This window comes from Leopardus geoffroyi, chromosome D1 (assembly GCF_018350155.1).
Source record: "Leopardus geoffroyi isolate Oge1 chromosome D1, O.geoffroyi_Oge1_pat1.0, whole genome shotgun sequence".
NCBI lineage: Eukaryota > Metazoa > Chordata > Mammalia > Carnivora > Felidae > Leopardus > Leopardus geoffroyi.
Window position 1 is genome coordinate 82,298,253 of NC_059329.1, and position 18,063 is coordinate 82,316,315.

Below are 18,063 nucleotides of genomic sequence, written 5' to 3' on the forward strand. Positions count from 1 at the left end.
GTGTTTTAAATGGGATCGTACGGGATATGGAACCTACTGAAATTGGCTTTTTCACTAAGTATAATACCCACGTCATCTATCCATGTTGTTTCATGTATCGATAATTTGATCTTTTATTGCTGTGTACTATTCCACTGCATTGACATACCAGGTTATTATGGAACGTTGATTTTATTCTTTTTATGTTTTAATTATCACTATGGGGTAAGGAGAAACTTTATATATATATATATATATATATATATATATATATATTTTTTTTTTTTTTTAATGTTTATTTTTGAGAGAGAGAGAGAGAGAGAGAGGGAGGAAGCTGGGGAGGGGCAGAGAGAGAGGGGCAGGGGAGACACAGAATCCAAAGCAGGCTCCAGGTTTTGAGCTGTCAGCACAGAGCCCAACGTGGGGCTCGAACTCACAAACCGTGAGATCATGACCTGAGCCAAAGTTGGACACTTAACCAAATGAGCCACCAAGGTGCCCCAGGAGCAACTTTTTAAATCTTGTTTTACCATTGATTAAGATGGTTCATATTCCAATAGGTACTATTTTAATCAGCAATTATCTTAATCACCCCGTTCAAACCTTCTCTGACTACACTGCTTAGTGAGACCCCTTCACCCTGCTTTCTTTTTCTTCACAGTTCCTATTACCTGACCTCATGTTTATTATATTTTTTAAACTTTTAATGTTTATTTTTGAGAGAGAGAGAAACAGAGACAGAGAGAGAGGGTGTGAGTAGGGGAGGGGAAGGGAGATACAGAATCTGAAGCAGGCCCCAGGCTCTCAGCTGTCTGCCCAGAACCCAACATGGGGCTTGAACTCAAGAACCAAGAGATCATGACCTGAGGCGAAGTCAGATGCTTAACCACCTGAGCTACACAGGTGCCCCTTATTGTATTTATACTGTCTGCCACCACCCCTACCTTATCCCAGGCCAGGCAAATTACGTGAGGGCGGCGATGCTTTCTGATAACTCTGTCTCCAGCACCAACAACAGTTCCTAACACATAAAGCACTTAATAAATGCTAAATTAATTTTTTAAGTATTGACTTATTGCCTCGATAATTATTACTTTAAAGTTGAAAGACTACAGATTCTAGGCACCTGGGTGGCTCAGTCAGTTGAGCGTGTGACTTTGGCTCAGGTCATGCTCTCGCGGAGTTGTGAATTTCAGCCCCACATCAGGCTCAGGGCTGTCAGAGCAAGAGTCCACTTTGGATCCTCTGTCCCCCTCTCTCTCTGCCTCCCCCTGCACTTGCACTCTCTCAAAAATAAATAAACATAAAAAAAAAAAAAAAGACTACTGATTCCATGAACCATTATACAAATACAGTATTAGTAGCTCTCAAAAAATCGTTTTGAACTTTGTGTGAAAGCTTTTTATTCACCTCCACAAAACATTTCCTACAATTTCAACAAAGTACTGGGCCCATGAAAGATTGGACAAAACACAGGAAAAAGCACAGATAATCTTAGCATCTGACAAGCTTAAGTTGCATCTGACAAGCAACTTAAGTCAAAAGTCTTTTTAAATGTTAAAGGTTTATATAATCAAAGAAAAGACCATCTTTTCTGATAATGTGTTTTACTCTCCTCTGTTTTGTTTTTTAATGTTTATTTGGGGGGGGGGGTGCAGAGAGAGAGGGAGACACAGAATCTGAAGCAAGCTCCAGGCTCCGAGCTGTCGGCCCAGAGCCCAACGTAAGCTCGAACCCACAAACCGTGAGATCATGACCTGAGCTGAAGTCCAGCGCTTAACCGACTGAGCTACCTACCCAGGCGCCCCTCCTTTGTTTTGTTTTTAACATACTCTGGAGGGCTACCAATGGTTCTGGGCAAGTCATATGAATAAATGTAACTGGACTTCTGCCCAGTTGATGGAGAATTTAAACCAGATCAACTGTTTTGTACCAGTCTTTTTATTTTTTTTTTATTTTTTTTTTCAACGTTTATTTATTTTTGGGACAGAGAGAGACAGAGCATGAACGGGGGAGGGTCAGAGAGAGAGGGAGACACAGAATCGGAAACAGGCTCCAGGCTCTGAGCCATCAGCCCAGAGCCCGACGCGGGGCTCGAACTCACGGACCGCGAGATCGTGACCTGGCTGAAGTCAGACGCTTAACCGACTGCGCCACCCAGGCGCCCCTGTTTTGTACCAGTCTTAAAAGAAGTGGGCTGAGAAGGGAGGGAAGGTCTGAAAAATGTAAGACTCTGGTGTTCCCAGTTTATGTAACTGAAAGGTTTAGCAAATAATAAATAGATATCAGGTCTAGAAACATGTAAACGTATGTCCTTGGGAAAAATGGACTTTTGTCTCCCCCACGGAAAGAAAGTCCTAGCCTCTTTAATGAGGGGCCCATAATGCACAGAAGAGTGTTAGCACCACCGCATCAGATGACCTTTAAGATTTGGAAGGGTCCAAGTCTACAGTTTAAGAGGCCGAGGACACTTCAAGTAGAGAACGAAACAGATCTAACCTCTCTAGAACGAATTCCTCACCTATAAAATGAGCAGCTCACGACATCCACGATATGCAAGACAGATGAATGCCTACATCTAGGAGAGACAGGGAAGAATACTGTCATCTCGCCCACTCAACCAAACAACGCTGATCTGAAAAACCAAGATCTCATACCCCATTTACAAAACCTCGTTCATTACCTGTGTGACCTTCCCCGCTGTGGTTTCTTCATCTCTAAAATGGAGAGAATAACAGCATCTGCTTTAGAGGGTTATTAAGAGTATTAAATAGATAACACAGGTAAAGCACTTCACATAATGCCTGGCCCTCAATAACATTTATTATTATTAGCATGTAAGTGAATAACAAGATGACGATGATGGTTTATCTGTAGAGAAAGACGGACCATAAAGAAGACCAAGACCGCAATGTGAATTAGATGAAAAAGGAAAATGCTTCCAGGAGAAAACCTTTAGAGCCACCAAGTAACCTTCCAGCATGGGGCTGGCTGTCACCCCATTCAAAGTCAAAACTGTGGCCACAGATTCAATCATGAACAGCTCTGCTGCTAAAGAAAAGAGCACACAGATCCAAATAGGAGCCCATCGAGTCTGTAAAATATTAACAGCTTAATAAACATCAGCTCACACAATCAACAAACACAGTGTTCAAGTCAACTAAAGAGTACCAACTAAATTAATACCAAGTTGGCTAAATGAAATGCCTGGGGGGAAAAAGGCTCATGGGTGATGCACTTTTATGCTGACTTCCCTATAAAAACATCTTCGACAGGAGAGGCAGGAAATTCCAGTGAGTGAAAGGGAGCAGCTATATGGAAACCATCATAGTGCACACTTCGCTTTTTCATTTACTTCATCGTTTTGGTTCAAAGAGGCACATTCAGAAATCTGCTCTGTAAGAAGCAGTAAAGTCAGTATGTTAATGGATCCTCATATAACATCTAAGTGAATTCCACAAAAGAAAGAAAAAGCAAGCCAAAATGCACACAACTGATACTTTGCTGACACAGAAAAACTCTATTAACATAGAAAATGATGTGAAAGCTTTCAAACAAAATACAAAACGTAAAGAGACTGACATACTTTTCAAAAAATTCTGCTGTGAATAAAAGATTACTTAATTTTACACAGTAAGTAGATTGTTTAATGTAAATTACTTCTAAATCAACTCACAGACTCCGATCGTGTGCACATACACGTAGATGTCTGTGTGCTTCTGCTGGATACTTTATGTTCAGTTCTGATCTTTTCTCCCCCTGTAAAAACCTGCAGCTTCTCACCATTTTGTTTCTCATTGTACCTTCTCCTCTTCTAATAAACTATCGACTATCCAAGTAAACTACAGGAGGTACAAACAGAGAACACCTGAGCTTCACAAACTACCACCCACTACCTGTGGGACGTTTGGGCAAGTTACTGAACCCTTTCAGGTCTCCAGATACACAGCTATGAAATGTGAACCATGTCAGTGACCTAGGATGATTACTGTGGAAATTATAGTTAACACGTGTAACATGTCTGATACACAAGTAAACCCAGCAATTCCTCACCAAATTTCCATTTTTTTGAATCAGAGTTTCCAGACATGGACACGCTAAAAATTCAAAATTTTGTCCCTGCAAGCAAAATGCTCCACATTGGGAGCATTTCTCCACAAGTCCTTGGAGGTATCAGAGTAACCGTCAGATGCCAAAAAGGGGGCTAAGAATTCTCTTTTGGGGTGCCTGGCTGGCTAAGTTGGCAGAGTGTGGCACTCTTGATCTCAGGGTTATGAGTTCAAGCCCCACACTGGGCATAGAGCTTACTTAAAATAATAATAACAATAATTACACTCCTTTAAGAAGTATAGCCATTTAAACAAAATCCGTTTTTAACAGCTTTTGCTATTACTAATATATACCATGCTAATAATATATTGAGACTGTAAGTAGTTAGTAATATCAAACCTCACTATAGCTCTAAGACATTAAAACCCAGACCAACATTTTATTTACACTTTCCACATGACACAGGATCTCACTCCTAGGTGTTTACAAAAGTGAAATGAAAACCTACATTCATACAAAACCTCTGTGTGAATATTATATTGGCTTTATTTATAACTGCCAAAAACTGAAAGGAAGGCAAGTATTCCTCAACTGGGAAATGGACAAATCAATTGTAGCACATCCACATTATGGACTGCTCCTCAACAATAAGAAGGAATATTACAGAATAACATGTGTAACAATATGGTAGAATCTCAAAAGCATTATGGTAAGTAAAAGAAGCCAGGCACACGACTACATTCTTTTTCACTCAATTTCTAGGACATTCTGGTAAATGAAAAACAACAGAAGAGAACCAAGGTAGAAAACAGTTCACCAGCTGCCAAGGACTAGGGGTGGGGACAAGGGAGGACTACAAAGGGCATGGGTGGAGGCAAAGAGATAGAAATGTTCTAGATCTGGACAGTGGTAGTAGTCACATTACTGGATGCACTTCAACACTGGCAATGCTATACACTAAAAAAAGGGTGCATTTTAGAATTGAGGGATTTGAGGGGCGCCTGGGTGGCGCAGTCGGTTAAGCGTCCGACTTCAGCCAGGTCACGATCTCGCGGTCCGTGAGTTCGAGCCCCGCGTCGGGCTCTGGGCTGATGGCTCAGAGCCTGGAGCCTGTTTCCGATTCTGTGTCTCCCTCTCTCTCTGCCCCTCCCCCGTTCATGCTCTGTCTCTCTCTGTCCCAAAAATAGATAAACGTTGAAAAAAAAAATTTTTTTTAAAAAAAAGAATTGAGGGATTTGAGGGGAGTTTCCTTATGAATTCAAAGCTATGAAAGTTAAGCAGTCGAAGAAAGAAGATGGAACACCCAAGATTAAACTAGTTATTTTAGGATAAAAATGTGAAGGCACTAAAAGAAAGTGGAGGACCTCAAATAGGCTCATTTGTGAAGAACCATAAAATCTAAGCTTTCAAAAATGTAACCTTCCAAGAGCCAACAAATTTAAAAGAAATCTATGATACTCAAGAACTAAAAAGGGAATTATACTTATGAGAAAATGTGAGAGGCAATAATTCCTCTCAGCACACTGTTTTACAGCAATGTTTAGTGATGACACCAAGAACCATCAGAAATAGCTTCTAGATAAGATGTATACATACGTTACAGGAAAAAAAAAATGTATACATACATTTAAATATTTGGCTATATCTGGGATAATACAGGAGCTCATTTCCTTTTCCATAAATCAACTCCTGTCAAAACCAGCCCACATGTCTGGGAGACAATAAAACTAGAATTTCAGGCTGGGGTAACTTCGTTGGAAAGGACCCTGATGAAATGTATGTCATTATCTCCTTCACCAAAGTCATGAATCTTCTCATCCTGGGATGTCATAGAGTTTTGTTTTTGTATTTTCCCCTTCTGGAATGCCACCTCAGCCAAGGTTGTGCCAAGGGCAAATTCTTTTAACACCGAAGACCTGAAAAAGGCAACTGATTTACCCCCCTTCTTCACATTCTTGGCCCTCTCCTGCCCCCCCCCCCCCCCGACGCTTCCGCCCCACGGATAAGCCTCCACATTGTAGATTCAGATGCCACAAAGCAAAGTTGCTAATGCTAGCTGAACTGAAACACAGCCCCCAAGTAGAAGGCTGGTACTTTGCAAGAGAAACCTATAAAGGTCAATACAGCAGTACTTAGCTAGTAGACAATGACCAATTGACCTTGAACTGACAAGAAGATAAACATAGAGGCAGACAGTCCTCAAGGCATGTTCTATTGGGAATCAAGCATCCTCATTACCAATGTGTGTATCCATTAAACCCACCACGTATCAAACCTGGGAGAACAGCATCCAAATGTCCTGCATGCCCACACACACATATACACGCACACACACACACGCATGAACACACACACACACACACACACACACACACACATTCACTTACACAAGTTTCCTTTGGTGAAATATACGATTAAGTCGGAAACCCACCATGCAATCAGGTCATACAAACTTAATTTAAACTGATAGTAGAAACTGATTTATCCAAAACACAAGATTCCTTTTCCACAGAATGTAGCAGGGCTTTGGAAAACACATCTGATTGCTAGCAGCACAGCCTGTGGTTAGCACACAAACTTGCCAACCTACCATGAAGTACGAAGCCTTCTGCTGCATGCCCTCACAGCCCCAGACTGTTTGCAAAGGCCAGGAATGAAATATTCCATATGTTTTCTTTGTCAGTGACATGGCTATTGAAAGCAAGGCCACGGTAGTCTCCCTGCTGAGGGACTGGGTCAAGCTATTCATGTGTAACCAGGCAGATGTCAAGATGGTAATGGGAAAAACATCCCAAACATTTTTTTTTTTTTTTTTTTTTTAAAGAAAGAGATCCCGAGTAGAAAACGCACAACTGTATCTGGAACATTCAGCCAATCTAAATAGGTTGTGAGCGCCGCTGCGTATGTTAGCTGCTACTCTGGCTTTATCATTCATTTTCAGATCAGGTCTGAATCAAAACCTAGAAAAGTTTTTAAAGTTTCTGAGAATGATTTAACTGCTTAACAAGAATGCCATCTAACTTTTTAGAAATGCAAAAGATCCTAAAGAATGGATATGGGCTCTAAAATTACTTTTAAAATAAGCTTCTCTTTATCTACAAAACTCAAGCATTAATCTCAAATGTAAAAAGGAATATACAAGTATCCAAATAACCAATAAAATGCCATTTTCAAAGTACTTAAAAAGTTCTCTCATCATCTGAATGTTTCTAGAAAGAACGTGATATGAAGAAAAAAGAATGCAGTACAAGTGTCAATCCTGAGTAAATCTCATCTATCCCCAACATGGAAAATGATCTGAGAAACTACAGAAGGCATGCTTTGGCATGAGGCTTCCCAAAGAGTTAGGCATGGTTTAATGAAAATCCTGTGTTCCAAAGTCTGGAAGTAGAAAATTTGAATCTAAAGATCACACTGACACTGCCTAAGGTTACATGCCTATTGGCTGTGAGGAGAAAAAACTGTGTTCCCTTTAGGACAGCACCTTTCTACTGGACCAGTGCTGTTGGAATCACAGAGACCCAGGGGAGCCAACACGATTCCCGCACCCCCCCCCCCCCCCCCCCGCCGAGTTCTCGCCTCAGGAGAAACTGTAACTCCTTCCCTCACCCCAGAAATGAGGCTTTCTTGTTAGAAAGGCAGTAGCACCACCTAAGAGAGATCTTGACAAAAGTGTATACACTACTTTCTCTCCAAGATCTTTACAGTTTTTTGAATGAAAACGATCAGCCAGATAAGTAGACATTTTTTCCATCAGCACAATAGCTCATTTATGAAGTCTACAACAGCCTGTGGACCTGGTATACATTCAAAGAACAAGAGAAATAGGACTCACACACACATGCAATGGCTTAGTCACTCCCAAAAGAAAGGACAACAAATCGGGTCCTCACCGTCACTCAAACAGGTCATGCCGAAGTTTCCTACATGTCACCCTCGAAGATAAAGTGAAGTTACCTCTTTTTGCAGATAGAAAAGCCAATTCAAAGTGGCTACATGACATGCCCACACTGATTTGGGAACTCGAGGTCATGATTCCTTGTGCCATACTCTCAAAAACAAAGTCATTTTTGAAGGCCTGTTCATAAAGATAGGCCTACAAAAAGAAGACTCTGGAATAGTGACATAAAGAGCTGGATTAGTGACCATGGACTTAAAATGACCTTGGAAAGAACAGAAGGCCAACAAGAAAAGTTTCTTTCTTACAAAGATAGGAAAATACTAAGATTTAAAAAAAGAAAAAAAAAGAATGAAATGAAAAAAATTTAAAAAAGTAAATAATTAAATAAAAATTGAATAAACTAATCAAATGAACTACCAGAAGTAGCAAAGAAAGGATGAAAACTGATTATTATAAACTGCTAAATATCAGTAAACCCATAATGTGTATTTTTTTTAAAACATGATACGAAAATATTTGAAGTATATTAAATTCACTTAAAATCGCCTAATTAATTCTGATCATATTGTATACACATTCTGTCTGTGCTTCAATTTATGTGACATAAGGAAAGTTTGAAGAGAACTAAAGGGCAGTTATCACTTTGGAATATGCCAAGACTAGGTGGATCTAGTGCTTAAAACAGAAGAGTGTTTGAAAAGTCTTCTAGAACAGTAAGAACCCTAAAGGTTAGTTGACGCTTTTTCACACCCCCCAACTCCAAAGAGTCAGTAGACTTTTTTTTTAAACAGTAAATTCTATGCCCAAAGTAGGGCTTGAACTCACAACTCTGAGATCAAAAGTCGCATGGTCTACTGAGTGAGCCAGCCAGGCACCCCAAGAGTCTGTAGACCTTAAAACAGAGTTCCTGGGGCGCCTGGGTGGCTCAGTCGGTTGAGCAGCCGGCTTCGGCTCAGGTCATGATCTCGCGGTCCGTGAGTTCGAGCCCTGCGTCGGGCTCTGTGCTGACAGCTCAGAGCCTGGAGCCTGTTTCAGATTCTGTGTCTCCCTCTCTCTGACCCTCCCCCGTTCATGCTCTGTCTCTCTCTGTCTCAAAAATAAATAAACGTTAAAAAAATAAATAAATAAATAAAACAGAGTTCCTAAGGTGTAAATCATTCAAGAGCTCGTGCTCTCCTTCTCTGGAGAATTCTCCCACAGGAAAGCAGCTGATATGGCTTCCACCACACAGGAAGGGGGACAACATAGAACAGAGTGGCCACCACAGGTCTCTTCCCTCCTGGAAAAATCTCATCTGGTGAGCCCTTCTCCTATGATCCATGTAGTTTCTCCAAGAGCCTCTTAGCATTTTCCCTTAGGAAAATAGGGGAAACCCAGAATTTAATCAACAGCACCACCCAATCTCTAGAGTTTCAGAGAAAGGACTGCCAACTTAGAAGCACACCCCCTATACCTAAGAACCTTGACAGGAGTGAGAATGAGGACATCCACCCGTCCTCCTGGGAAAACAGTTCCAATCAAGATCTTCAGGGATGTTTTGATGTCACCCACTTGTACTAAGTTACTGTCTTCAGTTCCTACTAGAAACTGCCTGGATGAACTTCATCGCCTGAGGGGAATGGAGAAGTGAGATTCATTCCTCAGCCCTGCCTAGTACAGCTCCAAGCTGAAGGTATCATCTCCCAGCCAAATTTACATCACTCTTCTTAGGAGGGAAAATTTTCCTCAAATAAAACCTTAAAAATGTATGGGGCTGTGAAGACTCTAACTCATGATTTTTCTGGATATGGGCTTCTGAAATCTGATTCAAGTATCAAAAAATATTTTGTTGTCAAGGTGCACTAAGATTTTCATTCTTTCAATGGTCAACTTTATATTTAAAACTTTGCTAAAAAAAAAATAAATAAAAGGCTACATTCTATTGTCAAAATAGAGGAAAAGAAAAAACTAGCCAATGGGGTTTCCACAACCTTTTACTTGTCTTGATTCTGAATATGTAAAAACAAATTAAATATGAAGGGTAAAGAGTCATAAAATAACTTGAAATATATTAGATATGTTTCCTCCACAAGTTTCTCACCAGCACAGACATCAGACCAGCCTGGGATACATGGCCCAGCCGCCTCCCAAAATATCTATGGTTTACATTTCCTTACAAGGCTATTCTTACATTGTTATGGGCCAACATGTTGCCACAGAGGGGTGGTTCGATGCCTTCCCCATAAGGTCTTTCAGTACAGTAACACTAGGAGAACCAGAAAAATATTTTTTTTTATTTTTTTTAACGTTTATTTATTTTTAAGAGAGACAGAGACAGAATGCAAGTGGGTTAGGGACAGAGAGAGAGGGAGACAAAGATTTGAAGCAGGCTCCAGACTCTGAGCTGTCAGCACAGAGCCGATGTGGGGCTCGAACTCATAAACCAATGGATCATGACCTGAGCTGAAGCCGGGCGCTCAATCAACTGAGCCACCCAGGCGCCCCCAGAAAAAAATATTTTTCAAAGACGGTCATTTCTTGGATATGGACTCTTAGAAGGGCATTCCTGAACCTCAATCACCTGCATCTAAAAAAAGAGACACCCAATGCCAAATCTTGCTGTCTACTCAGTGCCGAGGGCGAGTGCTTTTGACAATTAAGAGATGTAATGGTATCAAAACACGCTTTAGAGACTGAAAACAACCACTCCAAACTTTCAGAATTTTGACTTCATTACACTGGAAGGACCATGCTAAACAGAGTGCCGGGCATCTACACTATTTAACAACAAATACTTGTCTATGGGTGGGTAAATCCAGAGTAGACGACCACATAATTATACCTTGCCATTTAAAAGGGGGACTGGAGTACAAACTTGCTAAAGTCTTTAGAAATTGAGGTTATTAAATGTCTATGAACTATAAAATCACGATCTGTCTCTTGCTAAGCCTGATTTCTAAACTCAGTTTGGAACTCACCCAGCTTCAGACCATAGGGCTGCTACCTGGCCTACAGTGTGACCATCAAGTACTTAAACACAAAATAAATGCCTAGAAAAGCAGACAAATTAGCCATTTGGGTAAGAGTACTAACTTGCTAAATGCCCTAGCATTTTATTCTTCCCTGGCAGGACTTAAAAATAGAGGATTTTATCATTTTAGTGAAGCTCTAAAAAAAACCCTGCAGCTCACTGAACAACGTTGGGGGCAAAAAGGAAAGAGTTATCCATATTCTTTATATATGTGAAAAGCTGTTAGCATTGTCAAAAGCTTGAAGGCTGACCAAGACAGCTAAAGGCAAGCTGGATAACACCCTTCTAAAGCCAAAACCTTGAGATCGAGCTTGAAAAATTAAAAGAGCAAAGCTGTCTTATCAAGAACACTCTGAGTTATATTAGTTACATTTTTCAGAGTGAAAGGCACATCTGGCAGGGTTTAACTTTTAACCCAGGTATACCAACAGACATTGTACTTTTATGGAAATTTATATCTTTTTTATAGAGAAAAAGTGAGAGACAGTCTTAGAAAAAATTCAATGAATCACTAAAGGATTCCTAGAACTTTACTTGCCTAATAGTTGACACAGGTTCAGAGAAATTCAAAGCAGTCAGAGATCTGTGCCATCATCTAATCAAAAATCCACTATTTACTGATCAGAAAAATGGGAATGAAGGGATAGGTGCAAACAGGGAGACCAGAAACCAAACTCCAAACTTGCAGGCTGTCAGTAATTTTGCTATTATAAAGATGACTAAAATAAGAATTTGAGAGATAACTGACAGAGGCCAAGAAAATGCCTAAACTTGCCTGGATCCACCTACCAGTACAAAACTTTGATCTTCCCTAAGAGATTAAGTTGTCAAATGTTACCTTACAATTCTAATGTTAGGAGCCAAGTGCCTGGACTTTAAATGCTTGATACCATAACTGTCACTAGCATTTGGTTCGGCTAGAAATCATAAAACATTAGTGGTTACTGCAAAACCTTTAGGGGCTCCCAATGAGAATTAGCGTTCAAGTCCTAGGTATTGTTCAGACCACACCCAGCACATTGTTGCCTCCAGAAGGCAGTGAGTTCCCCATTCAATGGAAATATGCCAGGAGAGTTGGGATAAATGCAGAAGCTTCCTGGGTGGGTGAGAGATTCCATGATTTAGACCATATACTTCCCTTAACAGACAGGATGCAAGAAATGTATAAAAAATAATAATCAAATTCAAGAGAAAGAAAACTCTTGGCAGTTAAGAGTTGTTTATTTTCTTGTTCTACAGGTGAAGAAACCAAGGCCCTGAGGGGTTAAGCATGTCACGAGCTCAAGGTCACTTGTGTGATTTGCGGGCAGGTCTGGAAATGGCTCTCCATATGCCCAGCAGAATGCTCTTTCTTCTCTTGTATTTAAAGAGAACCCAGTAGTTCATTAGTTTGTAAAAATAAAGGATCTATACTTAAAGATGTTCATGTGTTGGCCTCATTTAGCAGAAAGTTCAATTGTACGAGATAATAATACATCTCTAGAAAGACCCACCACACAAACTAACATTAAAATAATTCAGGTATCGAGGGATATCAAAACTCTACCATCAAGAAAGATACAAATATTTACCACTAATGACTGACCTGCCTGAGAATACAGTAGACATCAGAGGAAGCATAAGAAAATACTTTCAAGTGATACTATTAAAAGAAGAAACGTATTTGATGTAGTGAAAAAAAAAAAAAAAAAAGCACATAGTGAAAAAAAAAAAGCACATCTTAAGGAAGAATCTGAGATGATGCTTCCAACAGAAAAAAAAAGCAACAGGTTATTTTTAAAAACACTTCAAAGCCTCTCCGGTAACCATGAATTCTGTACAGAAAGCTCGATAACCTGCCCAACGTACAGGGTACACACACTGGGAAGGTTGGAGAGATTATGACTAATTATATGGAAGTGAGGACGTTGAGTAACTTTTTGTACAGTATCCAAATTACTGAAACCGAATGATTTTATTTTCCAAGTGTTAAGCCATACCCACAGGAAACAAGCAAGGCTATTCTACCCTAGCAAAGCGCCTTAGCCAGTCATGCATTCTGCAGCAAGTCTCCATGGCAAATTTCCTAACACACACTTCTAAACACAAAGAACTCCTCCTCCAAGTGAGTGGTAATGAAGAGGCTTGAGCAACTTCACATAGAACAAAATCCTGCTGCTCCTGGGATCTTTTATGAGAGGATCATAACATTATCGACAGCTTGCCATCCTAAAATTATGTGAGAATTATAAATCAGAACTTCTGGGAGCTACAAGCAGCCTTAGATGTAATCTAGTGAATCCAATTATTTCATTTTTTCAGATGAGGAAATGGTTACTAAATAAAAAAGAAAAGAAAAGAAGGGAGAATGACTTGCCCAAGGCCACATAATATTTAGTGGCATGGTAAGGACGAACCAAGGGATCAAAGCCACGCAAACAGCCTGTGTGGTCTTAAAACTGGTCACCAGACATAATCTAGGATGTGGAAACCTATGCTCTGGGTCTACGGCTTCCAGACGTCAAGGTAACCACACATAAACCAGAGGACACACATATGCAAACCCCTCCCCACCACCTCTGTGATTTCATCCCTCTCTCCCCACAGTCTAGATTCTGGGAGTGTAGGTGATTCAGAGTGACCTATTACCATTAATATAGGAATAGCCTTGAATCCCTCTGATAAAATAAACTTTGGAATTTTAATACTAGTAAGGTTACTTCCCTCAAAACACCGCGGGGTGAATTGTGACAAGCCAGTGCATTGTGACACAGGATTGAGAACTGCTATTGCAAAACATAAATAATCACTACAGGTGCAGCAAATAGTGTGAACACAGGAATCCCATCAACAATACTGAGATTATGTCTGACTCTGCCCCCAGACTCGGATAAAGCAGCTTTCAGCAGGAAATAGACACTGTTGGACTGAACAAGTTTAAACGAGCCTGAAGGAGAAGACGCAGGTATCCTCTCTCTGGGGCCTCCTCAAATCTGGACAAAAGACTAAATGCTGAGAATGCTGAATTTGGCAATCTTGTGTGGGAATGATGTCTGAATCCCAAGCCCCGACTCTTCCCTCAGTGTGGCGTTAAGTTCCTCTCTAATCACTGCAACATTTTTAAGTGCCTGCTGTGTACCAGGCTCTGTGGACTCCAAGCCGAGTAAAATAAAAGCTCTGCTCTTTGTCAGCCCAGGGTCTCCAACGTGGGATGCATTCATTCCCCCGACAGAGGGGAGGATGTTACACCATGGAGCCAGGAGAAGAAAATAAAATCTAATTAATCAATCTTTCTCATCTTTTTAACTTGTATCTGTGTAATTTTATGGGTGTACATGCTCCAGAAATTAGGAATAGATAAACAAAAGTTTGGGACCATGGATCTAATCCCTTGGTGTGGGTGGCTCACTAAAGGTACAGTGGGACAACAGATCAGACATACTTGGGACAAGACCCCAGGTGATCGCAAATCAATTGGAGTGTGCAAACCGACAGTACCTGCCCATGCTCAACATGGCCTTTGAGATTCACTTGGACTAGCTGGTTTCCCAAAATGCAAACACACTGCCCTTGAAATGCCCTATAAATGGGGTACTCACACAACGTATACTTTTGAGGATGAAATGATGAGTACTGGGAATGAAATAAGGAGTTATCTGTATACTCTGGCTATAGGTCACAAGTGGAAGAGGAAAATGTTACACATTTGCTTACCACAGCAGCTCAGGAAGTGCCATGATGGTGCTAGTTTAGACGATCTAATGGGGACAGGTGCCAATGATTTTTGTTTCCCATGCCTTGAACAGTAAATTCTGTAAAGGCTCCACGTCGAGAAGAGAGCATTTTACCACCTCCAGTGAGTTCTAAAGGAAGATGCTCTACACAGCAGTGTGCTCTCTTAAAAATGTAACATTTCTTTGTGGTTTTAGGCACTAATGTAAAACAGTCCCTCTCCTTATGGGACAAGTCTACCCATCAAAACTGGGGAAATCTGCTAAACGAGGTCTTTACAACTGGTCAAAATAGTAAAAACATGGCTTTCTATGAATAGAGGGGCTTGAGAGGTTTCAGGTAAGGAATCTCTGCTGCATGAATTCCCTAAGTTTCACGAGAACAGGAAAAAAAAAAAACAAACAAACAAGAAAACCAGCCCTATCTCCTCTACTCAATCTTCTTTCCCTCACTGCTCCCGGGTCCCACGCAAACCTGCCGGTGTAATGTACCTGTTTGTGGGCACACCACTCTTCACTGCAAAATTAATTTCTTTCAGTGAAAAGTTCAGCTCCACCATACTGGAGGAAAATGACTTCAAATACATAACGAACACATGACACAGGAAAAATAAAGAGGGGGAGCTGGAGGCAAAGAATGAGACAGGTTTAAGGCAACAGACTGCAATCCTCAATAAAACCCCACTGGCAGACAGCAATAAGCTGAACCCACCTGGAAACACGGCAATGCTTTGGCCTGCACAGAAAGGATGTCTTCACAGGGTCAGTTATTCCTTTAACATTGTTTATTTCTCAGAGTTCCTTTTCCTTGGTCGTAAGGTAAAAGGAAATTCCCTTCACCCAAGGACCTCTCAGAATCCCGTCCTCTCTCAAACAGCTCTTTCATGGCTCTTGATTGAATCACTCTGGCCACACAACACAAGAGCCAGTGCGCACACCAAGCCCTGCATTCAATTACCCTATTCTTTCTCTATTGGCGGTATTTGCCAATACCACCTACAACACCTATTTCAGAGTCCTCTGCTTTTCTGGAGGGAATGTCTAAAGCCTCAGGTCCCCCTTTGAGGAGGGGGGATTTTAGAAGTCAGAACCATCTGAGTGGCCTTCCCAGCCTCAGGCAGCTCAAAAGAAAGGTACAAGAGAAAACTGCTGCCTTCCATTCTGGTTGGGCAGATTCTATGCTCCGGAACTTTGATTTTCTTTCAACAGCCTGTACTTCAGGTCAGCATTCCTTCTTTAAAAGGCCTAGTTGGGTGAGGAGACTATTTTCACCAAAAGAAACCTGCAGTTTCCTCCCCCTCCTCCTGTCTTGTTTTTACCCGGTTCCTCCGCGCGCTCCGGAACCCTGGGCGTTAGTCGGTGAGTCCAGAGCGGAACTGGACCGAGGTGCCAAGTCGCTCTACCTGGACGAGGCCAAACTGGAAGGGGATTCGCCCTGTACATTGGCACAGGTGTGTCTTCTCCCCTCATGCTGGAACCCTGAAGGCTCCAGGTGTTTCCCCCACGAAGCGTGCCTAGGTCTGCAGACTCAGGCCAAGTTCTAGGCGCCCTCAGCCTGCCCGTTGCGAAGCTGTCGCCAGCTGAGCGGGGCCCCGCGTGAGAAGGGAAGGTCTCCTGAAAAGGCTGACAGGGGCAAGCGTTTCCAGATTCCACCCTCCGGCTTGGCCCCAGATGCACTTGGGAGGGGGGGGGGGCGGTGACTGTGCCCTAAAAGTCTGGGAAAAAGAGCCACTCGCGGCTCGGACCCGGGCTGGCACAGTTTGTAAAGCCCGCCGTGCAGGAGTGGGTGCCCAGCACCCCACACACAGGTGACCCGCGCCCCAGTCCTCGGGACGCTTGTGGGTGGGTGGGGTGGGACTGACCACCGGCTCCGCCCCCCCAGCAGCCGTCTGCCCCCCTCCCCGGCACCCGGACCCCGGCACTCACAGCGCTTGGGTGAAGGCGCTGAGCCCCTCGGGCACGGCCGTCAGCCCCTTCCCGGAGCAGTCCACCCGACGGTCGCCGTCGCAGCTGCAGGGCGACGCGCAGAGAGGCGGCGCCGCGCCGCTGGGCTCGGCCGAGCCGCGCAGCCCCAGGGCGAGGAAGCAGAGTAGCCCCAGCGGGCCCGGCATTGCTGCGGCCGCCTCCTGCGCCGGCCTCTCCCGCGGCGCGGCTCGCTCGGCGCGCCTCCGCTGCCCTCCGACGCCCCCCGCCGCCCCGGGGCGGCCGGCCTGCGGGCTGGGGCGGGGGCTCTCCCCTCTCGGCGGTCGCGCGGGCTGGGCCCCTTCAACAGTCCGCGGCAGCAGCGCAGGGACGCGGCGCTCCGGAGTTTCGCCCTTCCCGCTGCTCCATGGAAGCGCAGAGGCAGCCCCGCTCGTCCGGCGGCTCAGGCCAGCCGGCCCGGCCGTGCGCAGCTGCGGGGGCCGCGCTCTGCCATCGTACCCGCCGCCCCGTCCCCGGCCTCCCGCCGCAGCCGCTCTTCAAGGTTGCGGAGCGCAGCCTTCAGCCATGCCGGCCCCTCGCCCCAGCCCCCGCCCGGCTCTCGTACAAACACCCAGGCTCCTGCTCGCTCTCTCGCCGCCGCGGCTCAATCTCCTCCCGTCCTTTTCCCTTCTAGGGTTGCACGCTCGGGTTCCCAAGCCCCCAGCCGCTGGGTTATGCAAATCACTTAGGTACATGCAAAACTAACCCTTCTCCCGGAGCGCCATTGGCCCGCGGAGGTCTCGAGCTCATTACTATGCAAGAAGGGGAGCCGCCACAGGCCAAGAGTAGGACCAGAGGGGCGTGTTTATCGGGCGTGAGTGACAAGGTGGTGGTGGTGGTGGTGGTGGTGGTTCAAGGCAAAAATCCCTGGTTTGGCCAGATGTGTGTGGCAGGTCGTGAATGGAAGGTAGAAGGATCTGAGTATGTAGACTGTTTTTTCCCCTCCCCCACCCGTCTTCTTCCCTCTGCAGAAACTGGATCTCCTAAATTGGACGACCTGAAAGCTAGAACTTGCCTCCAGCGTTCAGTTAAGTTTCAAATGACTCTCCACTGTTCCCAAAGGGTGAGGACTTTGGGAGCTGTGGAAATGGAAAAAAGATTTTGAAGAGCAGGGGGCAAGCCTCCCTTAATCTGACAGAGTTAGGTGTTAGCTATGTATTGAATTAAAGCGGTGTACCCCCACAAGCCTGTCACTTCACCTGAGATCTTTATACCTATGTTGATATGCACGTTAGTATGGGAGGCTACATGTGAGCGGTTAACCCGCGACGTTACAAAGCTTTGGTGATCTCGATTCAGACTGTTTTCTCACGTACTGTAAAATCCTAAAACCCAGGAATCTTGTAAGGGGCAAAAGAGGTGATGTTTCTGAACACGGGACACTTTCTCCAGACAAGAAAACATTTGAGTGCTAGATGACTACCACTGAGAAGCCAGCAGCAACTTTGGTG

The 18,063-nt window shown here is 43.5% G+C and overlaps 1 protein-coding gene across 1 annotated transcript in view; it reads right to left on the reverse strand.

Annotated features, from left to right (window-relative positions):
* LGR4 (leucine rich repeat containing G protein-coupled receptor 4) overlaps window positions 1-17,287 on the reverse strand; it is a 103,004-nt gene extending 85,717 nt beyond the window's left edge. Inside the window, exon 1 of the mRNA XM_045484818.1 lies at window positions 16,577-17,287. Within this exon, the coding sequence (XP_045340774.1) occupies window positions 16,577-16,761 (185 nt within the window). The 5' untranslated portion in view covers window positions 16,762-17,287. The remainder of the gene's footprint in view (window positions 1-16,576) is intronic.
* Between the last annotated feature and the right edge of the window lie 776 nt (window positions 17,288-18,063).